The sequence below is a fragment of the Marmota monax genome, unplaced genomic scaffold (genome assembly GCF_021218885.2).
Source record: "Marmota monax isolate L192 unplaced genomic scaffold, Marmota_monax_Labrador192_F-V1.1 WCK01_AAM20220418_F8-fsc00045, whole genome shotgun sequence".
Lineage (NCBI taxonomy): Eukaryota > Metazoa > Chordata > Mammalia > Rodentia > Sciuridae > Marmota > Marmota monax.
Window position 1 is genome coordinate 2,701,963 of NW_026692132.1, and position 15,840 is coordinate 2,717,802.

A 15,840-nucleotide genomic window follows, 5' to 3' on the forward strand; every position below is an offset into this window, starting at 1 on the left:
TTAGGAAAGCCCTGCAGACAGACACAGAGGAAGGGGTCAGTGCAGCCTATGGGCATTTGCGACCAAGTGCAGAGGAATTCAGCCACAGTGTGGGATGGGACATCTGTAGCAGAAGGCTTGTTAGAAAGACCTGTGGCTAGAGACACAGCAAGTTCCTCACTCTGCCTGACTTCAAGTTCAGCTTCTCAGATTTGAGATCCAAGTAGTACATCTGGGTAGAGGCAGGTGTGCCAGTGTTGGCTCCTTGTCTGAGGTGTGAGGTGAGCATCCAACCCCTCAGGTCAGTTACCTATTCATGGCCATTGCCCAAGATAATCCATGCATAATGTTCCACTTCTTGACAGCTGCTCGACCTTTGATGTCAAGATTTGAGGGCTGAGCCATGCTCTCTCTTCAGCTCCCAGGGTGGAGCAGCTACTGTCTGAGCAAGTCCATTTCTTTTATAGCCACATAGCACTCAAGATTTAGTGTACAGGGCTGGGGTTGTAGCTCAGTGGTAGAGCACTTGCCTAGCATGTGTGAGGCACTGGGTTCAAGTCTCAGGACCACATATAAATAAATGAAGTAGAGGTCCATTGACAACCAAAACATATTAAAAAAATTTTTTTTGGTGTGCAAAGTCCAGAACTACTTCCCACAGTGTCCTTGGAGGCAGAGCAGGTGGCTCCTCCTTACCTGGATCTACCCAGGGAAGGATTAGAACCTCTTAACATGGAGGGTCCTTGTAAGAACTCAGGAAAGCCTGGATGCTAAGTCAGGGGTTCTTAACATTGGTTCATGGGTGGGATTCAGGAACCAGCTCCTCCCTGGAAATTGTGTAAATCTCTAGTATATGTCTATGAAGGTGTCTTTCTGGGAAGAGAGTCCAAAGATTTCTCAGCATGTTAATAGGATCTATGATGCTTCAATTCAAGAATTAGGCAGAAAGGAGCAATTAGCCAAGAATAGAACCTTGGGTCTGTTCACTCCTAGCTGTGTGGTGACAGAGGACTTTGGAGGTGTGGGCACTGCCAGCCTCTTCTGTACCTAAGCTCATCCAGGCAGAGGCCCCAGAGCTGGAGCTGAGCTGGTCCACTCTTCTTCTCTGCTGCATGAAGCCTTCACCTCACAAGGGCCACCGAAGTGAAGGATGGTTGGAAAAGTGTGGGGTGTGGGGACCTGACTGGCTGCTGAGCGTCTCTGGCCAGTGTCTGCTGGCAAGTCTGTTATTGCCTATACCCTAGGGCACTGGGGTTGCTTTTGGCAACACATTAAAAATGATGGAGAAATTTGGTGAAAAGGCGAAAGTTTGCAAAACACAGTTACTAAAACTTAGTGCTTTCCTTAAAAAAAAAAAGAAACAAAAAAAACAGTGAAACTGATTTCTCCAGTAACCAAGGGGTAAGAGCCATTTTGAAGACAGGAAATGAGTGCCTGAGAGCAGTGCTAGGCCTTGCAACCCAAGGAGGGGACTTGGCTCCTTCAGCCCTGTGCTGTGCAGCCTCTGCCTGCTGCAACCCTCTGTGTCCAATACTGCAGCCAGCCAGTGACAATTCTTGTTTGGGAACTCCCTTGGTTCTATATAACATGGGCTTTTGGGACAGCTTGAGTGAAACCAAATCTCCAGTTGAACTTGCTGCCAGAAAGCAGGGTTTAATCCTGCCCTTTCACTCAGGGTCTGGCACCACACAAAGTCCAGAACTCATGAGAACAGCTTGACAAATGGATTCTCTAGCACCCTGAGGGCACAGTTGGGTCTCAAAGGATAGTGGACTGAGGAGTCCATGGTGTGTGTGAATTGGCAGTGTGGGCCTTTGGCAGACTTCAGAGCAGAAGTGACATTGTGACTCAATAGCAGTGTCTTGCTGACTTTCCTGGCAGCTTGGAGCACCTCCCCCCTCTGTCCCACCACTGGCTTTGCAGCCTTGTCTGTTCTGGAGGAGCTGGACAGCCCCGGACAACATCCCCATGTGCCTGACTCCCTCCTCCTACTGCAGCAGAAGGCACTGGCCCAGACTACCTGGGTTGATGGGCTTTGTCCTGAGACTCTAAATCAAGGAGCATTAATTAGGCCCAGCGGGGCCCTGTCCGTGTGCAGGCTGCGGTTAGCAGCGCTTCCGTCAGCGATCCACAGTGGCGAACGTGTACTCAGGCGATTCAGAGCAAGGTATTATTTACCCTGCTGACGTCAATGAGAACATATTATCCACTGTCCTTTTCTGAAGCCTGAAATGAGCACCAGAACTTAGAGAACACAACCACCTTCCACACACTTTTAAAATTCCATCCAAGGCCCCATGAGGTAGAGACCAATCTCATTAGTCTCACATTCATATCAGCCAGGCTCTTAGAAAACAAGTTGTTTTTATTTTAATTCAAGAGGGTTGGAAACATAAAAACAGTACATTTTCCTTGCAGAAAATTACCCCATTTAAATTACCGTTTGGTACAAAGATCATTTATTAAACTGCATTTTAGGCAATTTTCTAACATTGACATGTTACACTTTGATTTTTTTTCACATTGGAGCTATTATGATTTGCACTCAAAATACCAAAGCTATTGAACTCACCAAATTTTCTTAGTAATTAAAAAACAGCACACGGAAAAAATAACTACAATTAACTTTATCAAAAGTAATTCTTTCACAGACCACACATCCATCAAGACCACCCTTCTCCCTTCAGAAATAAGCAAATAATCTTGCCCTTTCTAGAAAGTGCAAATACTTCTATTACTTTTATTTCTTAAATTGCAGTCCCTAAAGAGAAGTCAACCTCTGTTTTCTCTCTGCTTCTTTCCCCTTCAGAGATTTTGGTGAAGGCAGATTTCTTTCACCCTCAGTAGAGGGAAGGTACCACTTGAATTCTCTTGTCTTAGCAAATCTTGAAAGAGAGGCATCACCCAGCCAGCGGCAAGTCCCAGCTATCTGTATTTGCTAATGTAACATTTTTCCATCTGGGGTCATATTTTTCCAGGATGTTGTTTTGTAATTCTATTTTTAAAGCTCCCTGTTACCCACCCTCTTTGGCTCTGAAAAGTCAAAGTATTCATTCAAAGCATGTTACTGTTTTTTAATCCTAAAAGTGTCTAATAAGCACAAATTGACTAGATTTCACTGTAAAGAACCTTACGCCCTTCTTCAGGTAACAGTGGAGTTTGTGATTCTTCTCTTGAGTAGCCCCCTTCCCTGGGTTTGAATGAGTGACCTGCAGCAGTGGTGGGCTGATGCCCTGCAACTTGGCCCCTTGGCAATCAAGGGTGTGTCCTTCCATCATATGCTTCCACAGGGAATCACTGTGTGTGTGTAACTTGGAAAAGGTAGGGTCTTTGATGTGACCCTAAAATTCTGTAGTTTAATGGGCACTGAGGGGATGGTCAGTTTGTGGGTTTTGTCTACCTCAGCCTGGACCAATGCAGGGCACCTGGACAGCTGCTGAAGGGCACCTCTCTCCCAAAGCCAGGCAGCTGCCCAGTGGAGAGTGCAGCTGTGGGGACAATGTTACGTTCACCCGGTGCTTGGCCACATTGGGTTTATATAGCTGTTTGCTTATAAAAATAATCAGGTACTACTGAGGGGAAAGAGAAGCCTTCGAGAAGCAAGTGCATGTACTGGCTCCTCCACTTTTAACTAGAGTTCTGTGACCTCAGATAAGTCACGTACACACTCAGAGAGCTTTGGTTTCCTCAGCTGGGACAGTACCTCCCCAACCAATTTCATAGAATTGTTGTGAGGATTATAAGAGATGACTTGAAAATGCTTGGTAAGTTAAAAATAGAAGTGAGTGCTCCTTTTGGACAGGCAAACTGAATATTTGGGGAGGGATCATCAAAACTATCACTGATTGTCCCTGGGCAGCAGTGCTGCTCCCTGTCTCAATATATGCAACAGTATATGTCCCATCTGCCAAATGTGTTGAAATCCACCCAGATAATATGTGAACATAAGATGGTGGTGCAACTAGGATGGCTGGGAGTCTGTTAGAAGTCAGCCAGGTTTACTTAATTGGAAAAAACCCAGTAGAACAAATATGTGAGAGGGTATTGAAGACCAGAGACTCTAGGGCCAAAGGGGCCCTGAAAGGCCACTGCCTTGTCCACCCAGCCACCTTTGAGGGCAGACAAAAAAAGCTCTGGAGTCTCAAAGTCATTTGCCTGTGTCACAGGCCGGGGAGGACAGACTATAGAAGCTTAAGGGATATATATATATAAATATACTTTTTAAAATGTTTTGTCCAGTTTAAAAACAGAGGCAGATAGGTGATACTGCTTTTGTCTTCCACAAATTCACTCTGAAGATAATAAGTTCTGTAAAAAAATTTTCCAGAAGCAACAAAATGATCAAATATCCCTGCCTGTACATGACTCCAACTTACTACCTGTTCTCCAGTTTTTACCTTTGATGTCTAGGCACAAAGAGACCGAGCGGCTTGGGTGGCTTCCGAGGAGGCAGTAGAGGCAGCCCAGTGTGGGGTACAAATGCAGCAAAGGTCAGTCCCGGCACAGGGATTCCGCAGCTGCTCACTGGGACCAATGTTGTCAAGTGACACTATGTATTGTCTCTAAAGGGGGAGGAATGTGAAAATGTTACCTAAAAATTAATTTTCTTTAAACCAATATAGGGAGCTTATATAGGTTTTTAAGTGTAATCCAGAACAGAAAAAGCTGATCCCAATACACTTCAGAAACTGGGGCTTGCCCAGAGGTTGGAGAACCCCGCAAAGGAGGCAGCACCTACTGTGTCCTGGGTGCTGAGCAGTCCACTCCTAATCAAAGGCTGTTCTCATGCTCTCATACCTGGCATGTGTGTGGGCATGGCCAACTGCCACTGGAAGCTGCTATTTTTCACCTTGCCGTAGCTTCTGGCTTATCACCTAATCACTCTCCAGCTGCGAACATGTTCTCCTTCCCAATTCTAACAACTAGGCAGAGGTCTTCATGAGTTCCCTGCCTTAGGTAGAACAACACCCAGTGCAAGGGGGGAGGAGGAAGAGGTCAGGGCAGGGTGGAGGGCATTACTCCATGGGGGCTCCCCGTAACAGTGCAGAGCCCCCATCACTCGAGTCAGAACAAAGCACAAAAGGCAAGGGCTGACTTCAGTCCTGCCTCCCCAACACCAGGACATGATTTAAACACTTGGGAATTCTTGATTTCTGAGGAAGGATTTTTTTCTTTCCTAGGGGACAAAAGTCTGACAGGAAGGGGTTTTGCTCCTGTCACTTCAACAGTAATTCAGTTTCATCTCTAGTCCTCCTGGTGTTTCTCTGTTGTCCCCTTCAGTGGATTCTGGAAGGTGGTGTAGAGAACAGTCCCCTTTCCTGATCCCAAGGTAGTAGGAGGGCAGTGTAGGCCAGAGTAGAGGTGGTGGTGGTGGAGCTGGGGCTGGTCAGTGGAGCTCCTGAGGAATTTTAAGTGTTTTCCCCCTCCTCTTTCTCTTATATTAACATGCTCTATTTGACTTACAGGGACCAGCATGTCAGTTGCATGTAAATACTAGAGACACATTCGCCCAACTGGAAACTGCTGAACTAGTGCATTTTCCTCAAAGCAGAGACTAATACCCCTGGATTAAAGAGATCATAAACAAAAAATAAAAAAGTACCACACGTATTGCACTTTTTGCTGAATGAAATTTTTACCTCATGTTCATCTTACCAAATTCTCTTCAGAGAAGTCTGGTTTACAAGCTAATAAAGCTAATAATGATTATTACACAGTAGTGTACACACTGCTGATGTGAGACAGACCGGCAAGCAAGTCAGTACTTCAGGAGCGGTCCTAAGCCTTCTTAGTGTTACTGCAGTATTTGTGAAGGGAAAACTCGCAGAAGCTTCCACAGGTCACTAGTTAAGGAACAGAGCCATTCAGGCGACAGATAGCAAACACCTAACAGGTCAACAGAAACAGTCTCTGCTTACCACTACATTTCAGGAAATACATGGGCTGTGGAATTTATTGATTTCTGCTGGGAATCAGTGACAGAGGCAAACAGACGCTTACAACAGAGGTTCCAGCAGGAGGGTTGTGCTCTTCACAGGTGACTTGTCCATATCATCGCCCTGTAAGTGCCTAACAGGCCTGGCCACTGCTGGTGCTTCCCCACTTATCTTTTGGTCCTGTAACCTTCCAACAGCCTCTCCGGCGCAGTCCCTCATGTTGTCATGTAACTGTCCTGACATAGCTCCTAGGTCTCTTGGGCTAAGTGGCTCACAGCCCTGTTTGGGGACAGGAGTCTATGCCAAGCTGTAACTGTGCCATTCCTGCAGTCCTGAAATGAGTGGCCCCCAGTTTCATTAAGATGCTGGGAGGCATTTTAATTTCGATGACATCAAAACACTTCTGTAGTATTTTGAGGAAAACATCCTCCTTCAGTCTAAACAAATCAATCCCTGTTTAATAACTGGCTTTTTAAAAATTATTGTTGTCTAATTTTTTTTTATTTTTGTGGTGCTGGGGATTGAACCCAGGACCTTGTGCATGCTGGGTAAACACTCTATACCACTGAGCTATTCCAGCCCCAGTAATTGACTTATTTTGCAAAGACTTAAAATAGATCTTCATGAAATGATGAAAAGAAATAATATTTTCTATCTCAAGAAATCCATATTAAGCACAAGCAGGAATAAACAACCCATAAAAGGAGCATAATTCACTCTTCCTGGATTTTCATTGTGTTATTAAATCACAAAAATGACAAGTCTCCCCCCTCCCACTTTCCTGCTGATACCCAGAGTCCCAATCCAAGCAGAGTTCCTTTGTGAAGCAGCCTGGCATCAATGGGGAGCCCCTATGCCTACCAGTCCCTGGCCACTTTCAAGGACTGCTAAATTCACCAGCACTGGCAGGGGCTGGGCTGGGTCCAGAACAATCTCCTCCACTTGCATGCTTCCTTTCCCTGCCTGGACACTTACTACAAAGAGGAAAGGCAACTTAAAGGTGTTTCTAGATGCAGTGTCAGTGTGGCGTCTCTCTTTGTGCTTTAAGGAAGACGCTTTGTGCTTAACGCTTTCATCTGCTGATAGGACAAGCCACTCTAAAGGACAGAAATTATGGTTTTTGTAAATAATACTGAATTTGTAACACCTGGAGGTCACTGTCTAAATTGACAGATTACTCATTACTTCTAGGTATACAGTTAACTAATGTAGCATCTATTTTTCACTTATTGTGATGAATGATTGTAAGGGTTCAATTTTTCTAGTAATATAACATGTTTGGCAGATGATCTGCTTAAATGGTTAACACATCTGTGTTGTTTTGAGTATTGCTGTAATACTTTTGAACATTGCATTACAAGTCAAAACTTTAAGGAAATTAAGAATGCAGATTCCCACATGGTGGAAAATAAACTGAAGTGACTTTGGATTTAGCATTGACATTAATGGAAAACTTGATTTCTATAGAAAAGAAAGAATTAAAGCATGGTGGGGAAAAGGCACAGCACTACCACTTCACATGGGACATAAAAGTTCATTTTTTTGTGTCCTTAAAATTTCTAAGCCCTATATGAAACTGTCGAAATATACAAAGCTCAATAAACTACTAGCAACATAGAGTGTAAAGTCAAAGGAGTTACTACACTGTAGAAGACCTGAGAGGTCCTCTGGAGACCAAATGCCCCAGCCTGAAGTCTCCTCAAGAGACCGTGCAGAAAGAGCCTGTCTCCTGGCCCAGGGCTGGTGCTCCTGATACTTTCTCCAGTTTCTTGCCCCCAGCCTCCACTGTGGTGGGTCTCCTGTTGGTTCTATGGGTGACATCTTTGGAGCCCTGAGTATATTCTGACACATGGTAACCTAGTGGCACCTTCTGAAGAGGTGTGTCGCCTTCTCCCAGGTGGAGACAACTGCAGGTGTCAGGGGTCAGTACCAGCTGTTACTTAGTGGGCCCTGAAACAGCTCATGCTCCACTGCTTTTCAAGTCTTGGGAACAACCTGCATCAGCAGCTGAGAAGTTAGGATTCAATGACAAAGTACAACTTTACTCCTGTGCATCAAATTCCATTATGTATTCTTGATTTGCCTTGAAGCAATGCTGTTGCCTGACTTCAGTGAAAAATATATTGTATTTTTGTTTTGCCCTATACACACGTGCACGCACACGCATTCCTACGCAACAGCACACATTGTTCCTGCTTTCACCAAGGTTTCCCTCAATAATGAACTGGTATAATTTTGCATAAAACCCAGGTCTGAATGTTGTTGTCTTATAAAAAACATTTGTTGGTGCCTCCCTCAAGTGCTGGCTTCACTTCACCTAAGGACATGAGCTTCAGCCTGCATTTGCCACAGAAAACTTTGTGGTGGGACAGAGCCAGGAGGAAGCACATCCATCCCAGCCAAGTCCTCTGATTCCAGTTGGGCGACTTGATTTTTCCCCATTAGGAAGAGGACAAGAAAATAAGCTTTAAATTTAAAAGGCTGGAATAAAAATAAAAATACACAGTCTGCCTTTACTAGATCCACCTCACTTCCTGTGCTGAGATTAATTCACCAGGACATACCCATTGTGTTGTGGATCCACCGCATCTAGCATTTCACAATCAAAGAGTCCAGGTAACTCAGAGAGGGCTAGCGGGTCATAGCTGGAGGGCGCCTCTTGCAGTCCTGAGCTCCTGGGACAGTCCGGACCTGTGAGGCCATTCTGCTGGTCTCCATCCACGGGATACTGACAGGAAGTGGGATAGTCTGGCGCAGAGGAAGTGGCACTTGACAGCTCACAAGTCTGATAGGAGAACTGCAAGGGGGCTGGAGCAGCTCCAGGCTGTTGTGGTGGTGGAGGAGGTGGCGGAGGCGGTGGCTGCTGCTGTTGCAGCTGTGTGGGCAATGGAGGAGGAGCCCGGGGGCCAGGCGTGGAGGGCAGAGGCTGCAGCTGCATCTCCTGGTACTGGCTGAGGAAAGGGCTGTATTGTATTTGCTCAGAAGAAGGCTCCAGGACAGGGCTCAGGGGCTGGGTCAGGCTGAAGGGTGGGGGCTGTTGGGTTGGCGGTGGAGTCTCCTGGTGGGGAAGGGGCAGCTGCTGACTTGGCTGAGGGTAGGAGCTCTCTGCTATCTGCATCTGATTAAAATACGCCTGGAGCTGAGACTGCTTCTGGAGAAAGAGTCGCTTCTGTTGGAGCCTAAATTGGTAATACCAAAGGAGAGCGTTTTTAGATCTTCTCAGGTGATGGTGATCTTAATGAAAATCCAATACCAAGAATTAGCTTCAGGTCCCCATTTCTTTCTTTCCCATGTAAGGAAAACAAACTGCAAGTAGGAGCCCACTGTGTTGTGCTTCTAAAACCTAATTTCACTTTTTGCCCCCTAATTTTCACTGTCCCCTTGGAGTTAAGTGAGCACAAATGCTTATCCTGCAAGACACTGTTTCTCTCTCTATGAAGTGAGAGACTGCTTTTTCATCTGGATTGTATGAAAGAGAGATCACATCTTGGCCTCTATGGGTTGCCTATAGTTTAGGGTAAGCCTTGGTCAAGCTGTTTCTACTAGTGAGGCCTCTGGGTGGCATGAGCAATGGCAAGAGAGGAGGCTTTCCTGCAGTCTAACTCACTCAAACTGCTTCAGGCCACTGGTCCTAAAATCTGAGGGTTATTCATATTCCAAAATGGAAGTATTAGAAGAAAAGGAAAACAAAGCACATTTTGGGGCTGGTATTGCCAGACAGGCCCATACTTCACAGATGCTGAAATAGCCTCATTAGCAATCGTGCTTGAAAAGGCCATGGGACATGCAGCAAAACCTATGTTTCTAGCAGAGGCAAACATGAATGGGAAGGGAAAATACACAGCATTCTTAGGGCTTCCACAAAACTCAGCGACTTCACTGGCCAAATACCCCATCTTACCTGTGTTCTTGCAGCTGCTGCTCAAGGCTCCGTGGTGGTTCTTTACAATAAAGCTGACAGGTATTCTGCGCCTTTGACAGAAGGCTAGGCTTCTGGAAGCACAAAAACAATACAAGCATGATCATGTGCTGTCACCCAGGAGGCAGTCATCTCACCATGCTTCTGTTTCAAGGGTGAATCCAAGGGCAACCTCCAGATTCTACACAGGACGAAGGGACTGGCATGCGCTCACTGAGACCCTGGAAGGGCACTGGTGAGCAGGCTGGGGTGACTCAGTTCTGATCTAATTTTTTTCCACTTCTGAAAGTCCTCTAGGATAATGAGGTTCATGGTGATTCAAAACAACGAGAAAAGTAGCCATAAATCTTGATAGTAAAGGACCAGCACTTACTGAATGAATGTTTCATTCTTAATGCATTATTTCTTAGAATCTTCATATCCTAGTGCAGACAGACATATTAACATTTTGCAGACTTCCAGATTTTCATTTTCTTTATCAGTATAGAAGTATAGAATTAGAAACGAAGAAGTCAGGTCTCCCTTTCCTACCACTCCTTGTCATATCCTTTGAAAGGCCTGAAGACCAGTCCTTTCCTACTACTGACACAGCATAAGGCTGTGCAGAAAGGCAGATTTTGAATGGACAAAGTGAGCTGGGTGAACGAGGAGAAGGATCCCACCTGGAGTCTATGCTGTAGGTACTGGGTTTCTAGACTCTGCCGCTGGGAAAGTTGAGGATGCACACTGGTAGGCAGAGTGGAGACACTTTCCTGCTGCTGGGAAACTTCCTCCTGAGGAGCAGGGGAGTGAAAACAATTTTCAATTTTCCATGTGGGAAAAAGTTTTAATTTTTAGTTTAAGTACCTTTTCAAATGACCAAGAGGAATCTCAACTCTCTGATATAACACTCCAATCTTTTCTCTAATTAGTAGGTTGAAGTTAATTACTTTGCAGAGAACTCATACATGTATTAACTGTTGTCAACAACTACCTAATCAGGATCACAGCAAAAGTTCCTGGTGTCATCAGGAGGCCATCATCACCTACAAAGATTCTTAGTGTACTAAAAAGAGGCTCAAAATAAAGCATACAGTATAAAAAAAAGTATTTATTGTATTTTTAGTATGAATGGTCCACTTGTTATATTTAATAAACTGATTTTCTGTTGATTTTTTTTTTTTTTAATTTTGGTACTGGGGATTGAACTCAGGGGCACTCAACTACTGAGCCACATTATCAGCCCTTTTATGTGTTTTATTTAAAGACAGGGAATCTCTGAGTTGCTTAGGGCCTCACTAAGTTGCTGAGGCTGACTTTGAACTTTCGATCCACCTGCCTCAGCCTCCTGAGCTGCTGGGATTACAGGCGTGCACCACTGTGCCTGGCCTTAATAAAGTGATTTCACATCAAAAATAGTGGCAAAAAGCTTCATATTTGGGTAATGTTTATTACTCTTCATTTTTGTGTATGCATGGGGGTGAGGGAGTTCAAGGGCTGTAAGAGTCACCCACATACAATCTGTCCTGTGAACCAAACCTAGCTAGAGCATGTCTAGGCCTCCACCTGGGGCTGACACCTGGCAGTGGTGTGGCTTGGTCTAAGCTATCAGCAACAGCAGCAAGGAAAGCTTTCGGGCTGTACTCTTTCCAAAAGAATGTCCTTGTCTAGAACTGGAAGTCCTTTAACTAAAACCCATGCATCTTCACTCAGAATCATGGTGGGAAGGGCCTAGATTACCCACCTGAGGGCAACTGCTGTCGAGGTCTTGGAGCTGAGGGGCAGCTGATGTCAAATTAGGGTCTGCCTCTGGTCCCATCTGTTCATAAAGCAACTGCACTTTGTTCAACTCCAGAATTCCTTTGGTTCTAGCCAGATTCTGAAGATGTTGTCTAAATGCTACAATTCCTGAAAGAAAGCACAAAGACCAAACAGTTTAAGTAAAATACAAGGTCTTTCAGTGATCACAGGTTCAACTAACACAGCAACAAATGTCCCTCAACTGCTACAATGTAAGAGTTTGAAAAGCTAGAAGAAGCATTCACCTTGGGTGAGGGAGGTATCAGATGCCCTGCGGCCCTCTCTGAAGCTCACTGGTGATCTGTTGTGGGCCTCTCGTTTCTGGGAACTCAGAGCCTGCATGGCTGGGTTGGTAGGCCTCAGGCTTATGAAAGGAGATGTCATGCGGGGTGACGGTTGATTGGCTAACATGATGTCCTTAAGGGAAGGGTTGTCCTCCAGAAAATTCAGGTCTCTCTGAGCAGACCCCATATCATACTCTGAGTCCACACTATCAAGGGAGGGGTTGTCACTCATGGAGAAAATTTTACCTTTAAGAGAAAAAACAAAACAGAACAGATAGAACAGCAATAGCATTTTGAACTTAGAATACAAAGCATAATAAGCTTTAGTCTTTTTTTTTTTTGCTTTGTAAACAATAGTTTTATACAAATATAAAGTTGTGCACCTTCCAAGCTATCACTCCAACACACATTTATTCAACTAAAACAAAACATCTTTAAAAATATTTTAACAATGTACAAATACATTCACAACATAATCTGCTGATTAAAAGACTCCAACAAAGTTTCTAGTACCTACAACAAAATTTACAACTGCCTACAATAATTTGTAGATTGGTTTAGTTTACAGTTAAATATATTGCCTTGTTTAAGAAATATTATTAATACAAATGTATGGTTTACAATATCCCTATTATAGCAAGAAAAACAGATTCATATAATGTCTTTAGGCATTTATTATGCCAAGTATTTAAATTATTATTCTTACTATGACATAAGAACAATATTAATTTAGTAGTAAAAGATTTTATTAGTCCAGAGACCACTGAAGAGTTTCCAGGAAGTTCCAAAATAAAATCTGACTATCCTTTCCACGAAATAAATAGAACAGCAGCAATCCCTTGGGTATCCCTTAAACATAAACTATAAAGATTCCTTTTATTATTTAGGCCTTAAGTAAAAAAATAAATTTTAGAAACTAGTTAATACCAGCCTGAATTTGGTTTTCACTTGTGCATGTCTAAGGTAAGCAATTTCAACATGAAGTATATATTTAAAATTAACAATTTTTTCTAATTTTTAACTCATACACAAGCCAAGTGTTTACTCTTAATCATGGACTCAACTTATTTCTGAAAATAACCTACAGAAATAGTATGTAAACACACATACCTTTGACTAAGAACAGTCTATTTTCTATGGCTCAAAATGCAAATATCTCTGTAACATACGTAAACTAACACATTAATTTGGGATATATGGATACTTTACTATATGCATACATATGTACACCATAAAATAAATTCTGACAATGTTCTTAATGATATCATACTTCCCAGCCTCAACTACTAGAAAAAATAAAAATAAAAACTTTGTTTAAAAAAAGAAAACAGTTTTCATAGTAACTTTGTAAGTGAAAACAAAACAAAACAAAACAAAACAAAAAAACAATGCTCCTCTTTGCAACTGGACTGAGCTCTAAACAGTTTATAATCAAGAATCTCTTCAGCCATTCCTCAATATCACAGAAAACATAATTTTCTCTCTATTCAAGAAGTCTGTTCATTTCCGGTGTTTTGTTTTAAAAACTGCTTTCCGAGATACGAGGTAGCCATGCTGGTTAAATTCTTCTGGCTGCCCACTTTGCACCTGATGTAACCATACAGGTTGGCACCCTGTAGTACCACACCCATGATAACCACAGCCAACCATTTTACTCTGAAGGAGAAGAGAGCACTAAAGGCACATATCACCCACAGTATTGGACAGGCAATTAGTCCTAACCAAAAGATTCTTGATTCAGCTTCTGAAACAGTTTTATTCTTCTGAGGAGATGCCTTCCTGGACTCAAACACCCAATGACTCTTTCCATCCTCATCAATATGATTCTAGCACCGAAGGCCTACCATCAGTCTACCTGTGACATTCTTCACTGCCCAAAAGTCACATGACAACAACAAGATAATTATCACCATACAGGCAATAAAGCTGCTGCTGAGCAATTCACAGAGAAGATAGACTATAATGGCACCGACTCGGAAGAACAAATGGAAAAATGATGCCACTGGATGTCGCATTTTGGATTTTCTTGGTCTATTAGTTGTCTCTTCTTCTGCATCAAACAATGAAACATCTTCAGTGTCATCATTGCTGTCCTGAGACAACATGGCCATAAGCTTTAGTCCTGACATCAGCAATGTTCTCACTATCCAATCAAAACATCTTTTCAAGTGGCAGAAGCCTGCAGTCCCAGTTTCTTGGGAGACTGAGGCAGAAGGATTGCTTGAGCCCAGGAATTTCAGAACAGCCTGATCAACACAGTGAGACCCTGTCTCAAACGAAAAAATGAAAACCCAAAACAAGCAACACCTTTTCAGGGGTGGGGAGATACAGCTTGGTAGTAGAGTGATTGTTTAGCATGTGTAAGGCTCTGGGGTTCAATCTCTAGCACTGCAAAAAACAAACAAACAAAAAAACCAACCAACCAACCCAACACCTCCCCAAAACAAAACAAGAAAAACAAAACAAAACAAGAAAACCCCATATTTTCAGAACCCTTTCATAGGTCAATTTAACCATCTTCAAATTTAGTGGGGGAAAACACTCCAGAAGCTGCACCTTATGAAAGGAGATGTCATGCAGGGTGAGGGTTGATTGGCTAACATGATGTCCTTAAGGGAAGGGTTGTCCTAAGAAAGTTTAGGTCTCTCTGAGCAGATCCCGTATCATACTCAGAATCTACACTGTCAAGGGAGGGGTTGTCACTTCCAAAGAGTGGTTGCTCCCAAAGAGCCTGTCTCTGATGAAGCACCCCTACGAGTAAGGGGAATCAACTCACAAACATTCCATTTTAATCTTTGTCAGCTGCCGAGCAGGCCTAATCCTACAACCTGCTGCAACTGCTCCACAAAGGAGTAAGCACAGATTATATTCCAGGGACTGGTTGGTTTCATTACTTTGTGGTGACTTGAGTATGAGCTGGTGCCATGAAGACTTGACCTGATGCTTCTCTGATAACATACCTGCCCCAGGCATCACGACCAGTTGGTTGGTCACTTCTGACAGAGTGTGCCGTCTCTGCCCACTGCGCGTGGACTGAAAAGCTTCAAAGGCATGACTGGGGTCCTCCTCAGTCTCTCCTTCTGTCTCCAACCCTTCGTCAATGGAGGTCTCCATCATGTTGCTGGGCAGTGACTGGCATCCTTTCCTCATCAGGATAGGAGGCACAGGGTCAAGCAGACAGCCATTTACCTAAATGTCAAAGGTGTGACAGGAAACTGTCAGCTGCTGCTCTGCCGAGACATCAGAAAAATCCACAAAGCAAAAAAATGCCACGACTTATGGCAAACTAGAAATTAAGTAAAATATTAAAAGTATTCACATTTTTTTTTCTAATGACAACATACAGAAGTTAAGGCAAGTCAACTGCAGTGCTTGGAGACAAGAGACCCTTATGACCCAAAGTGGCACTGCCACCCAGGTTCCTCTGAGTCATCATTATTACAATAAACAATATTGTTAGTGGTTTCCAGATGAACAGGGGGTATATTAGCTTGAGGCCTACCAGTTATTTATTTTTTTTTAATAAGAGAAATGAAGAGGGGGAAGATGAGATTTTGTTTTTTAAGTACATGGCTTATAAACTGAAGTGCAGTATCAATATTCTTCTAATTTTCAACCACGAGACATACTGGAAGGCTCTAGATATACTTCTATGTTCATAATTTAAGTACCTGCCCATTTGATTCAGTTTGTAGTTGGTTCTATGTGCCTCAAGAATGGAAAGTAAGAATTCTTTGTTAAAGACAGAGTGATACCACAAAAAGGATTGAAAAAAAAAAATTAAATGGCAAACAGCCAAAGCCTTCCATTATAGAATAACAAATGACTCACCGGCCCAAAATTCCTGCAGAGGTTAATAAGCCCCAGTGCACGAAATTCTCTCTTCTATGGCAGTGACACACTATCTATGGCTCCTACCCACAGGGATGGGCTCAACACAGCT

At 43.4% G+C, this 15,840-nt stretch overlaps 2 protein-coding genes and 1 pseudogene across 5 annotated transcripts in view; 1 reads left to right on the forward strand and 2 right to left on the reverse strand.

The window, feature by feature from the left end:
- The window catches only part of Ppp2r1b (protein phosphatase 2 scaffold subunit Abeta), a 33,874-nt gene extending 28,277 nt beyond the window's left edge, over positions 1 to 5,597 (forward strand). The window contains exons 16-17 of the mRNA XM_046465977.2: positions 4,370 to 4,469; positions 5,445 to 5,597. Coding sequence (XP_046321933.1) covers positions 4,370 to 4,435 — 66 coding nt within the window. The 3' untranslated portion in view covers positions 4,436 to 4,469; positions 5,445 to 5,597. The remainder of the gene's footprint in view (positions 1 to 4,369; positions 4,470 to 5,444) is intronic.
- Positions 2,327 to 15,840, reverse strand: part of Sik2 (salt inducible kinase 2) — a 122,085-nt gene continuing 108,571 nt past the window's right edge. For 2 of the 4 annotated variants that reach the window (XM_046465949.2, XM_046465965.2), the window contains 6 exons: positions 14,858 to 15,086; positions 11,859 to 12,143; positions 11,558 to 11,721; positions 10,497 to 10,607; positions 9,817 to 9,908; positions 2,327 to 9,094 (listed from right to left, as the gene is read on the reverse strand). In XM_046465949.2, coding sequence (XP_046321905.1) covers positions 8,461 to 9,094; positions 9,817 to 9,908; positions 10,497 to 10,607; positions 11,558 to 11,721; positions 11,859 to 12,143; positions 14,858 to 15,086 — 1,515 coding nt within the window. In that variant the 3' untranslated portion in view covers positions 2,327 to 8,460. The remainder of the gene's footprint in view (positions 9,095 to 9,816; positions 9,909 to 10,496; positions 10,608 to 11,557; positions 11,722 to 11,858; positions 12,144 to 14,857; positions 15,087 to 15,840) is intronic. The other 2 variants (XM_046465957.2, XM_046465970.2) reach the window with 2 other exon arrangements.
- LOC124107788 (Golgi apparatus membrane protein TVP23 homolog B-like) lies at positions 12,159 to 14,846 on the reverse strand (annotated as a pseudogene).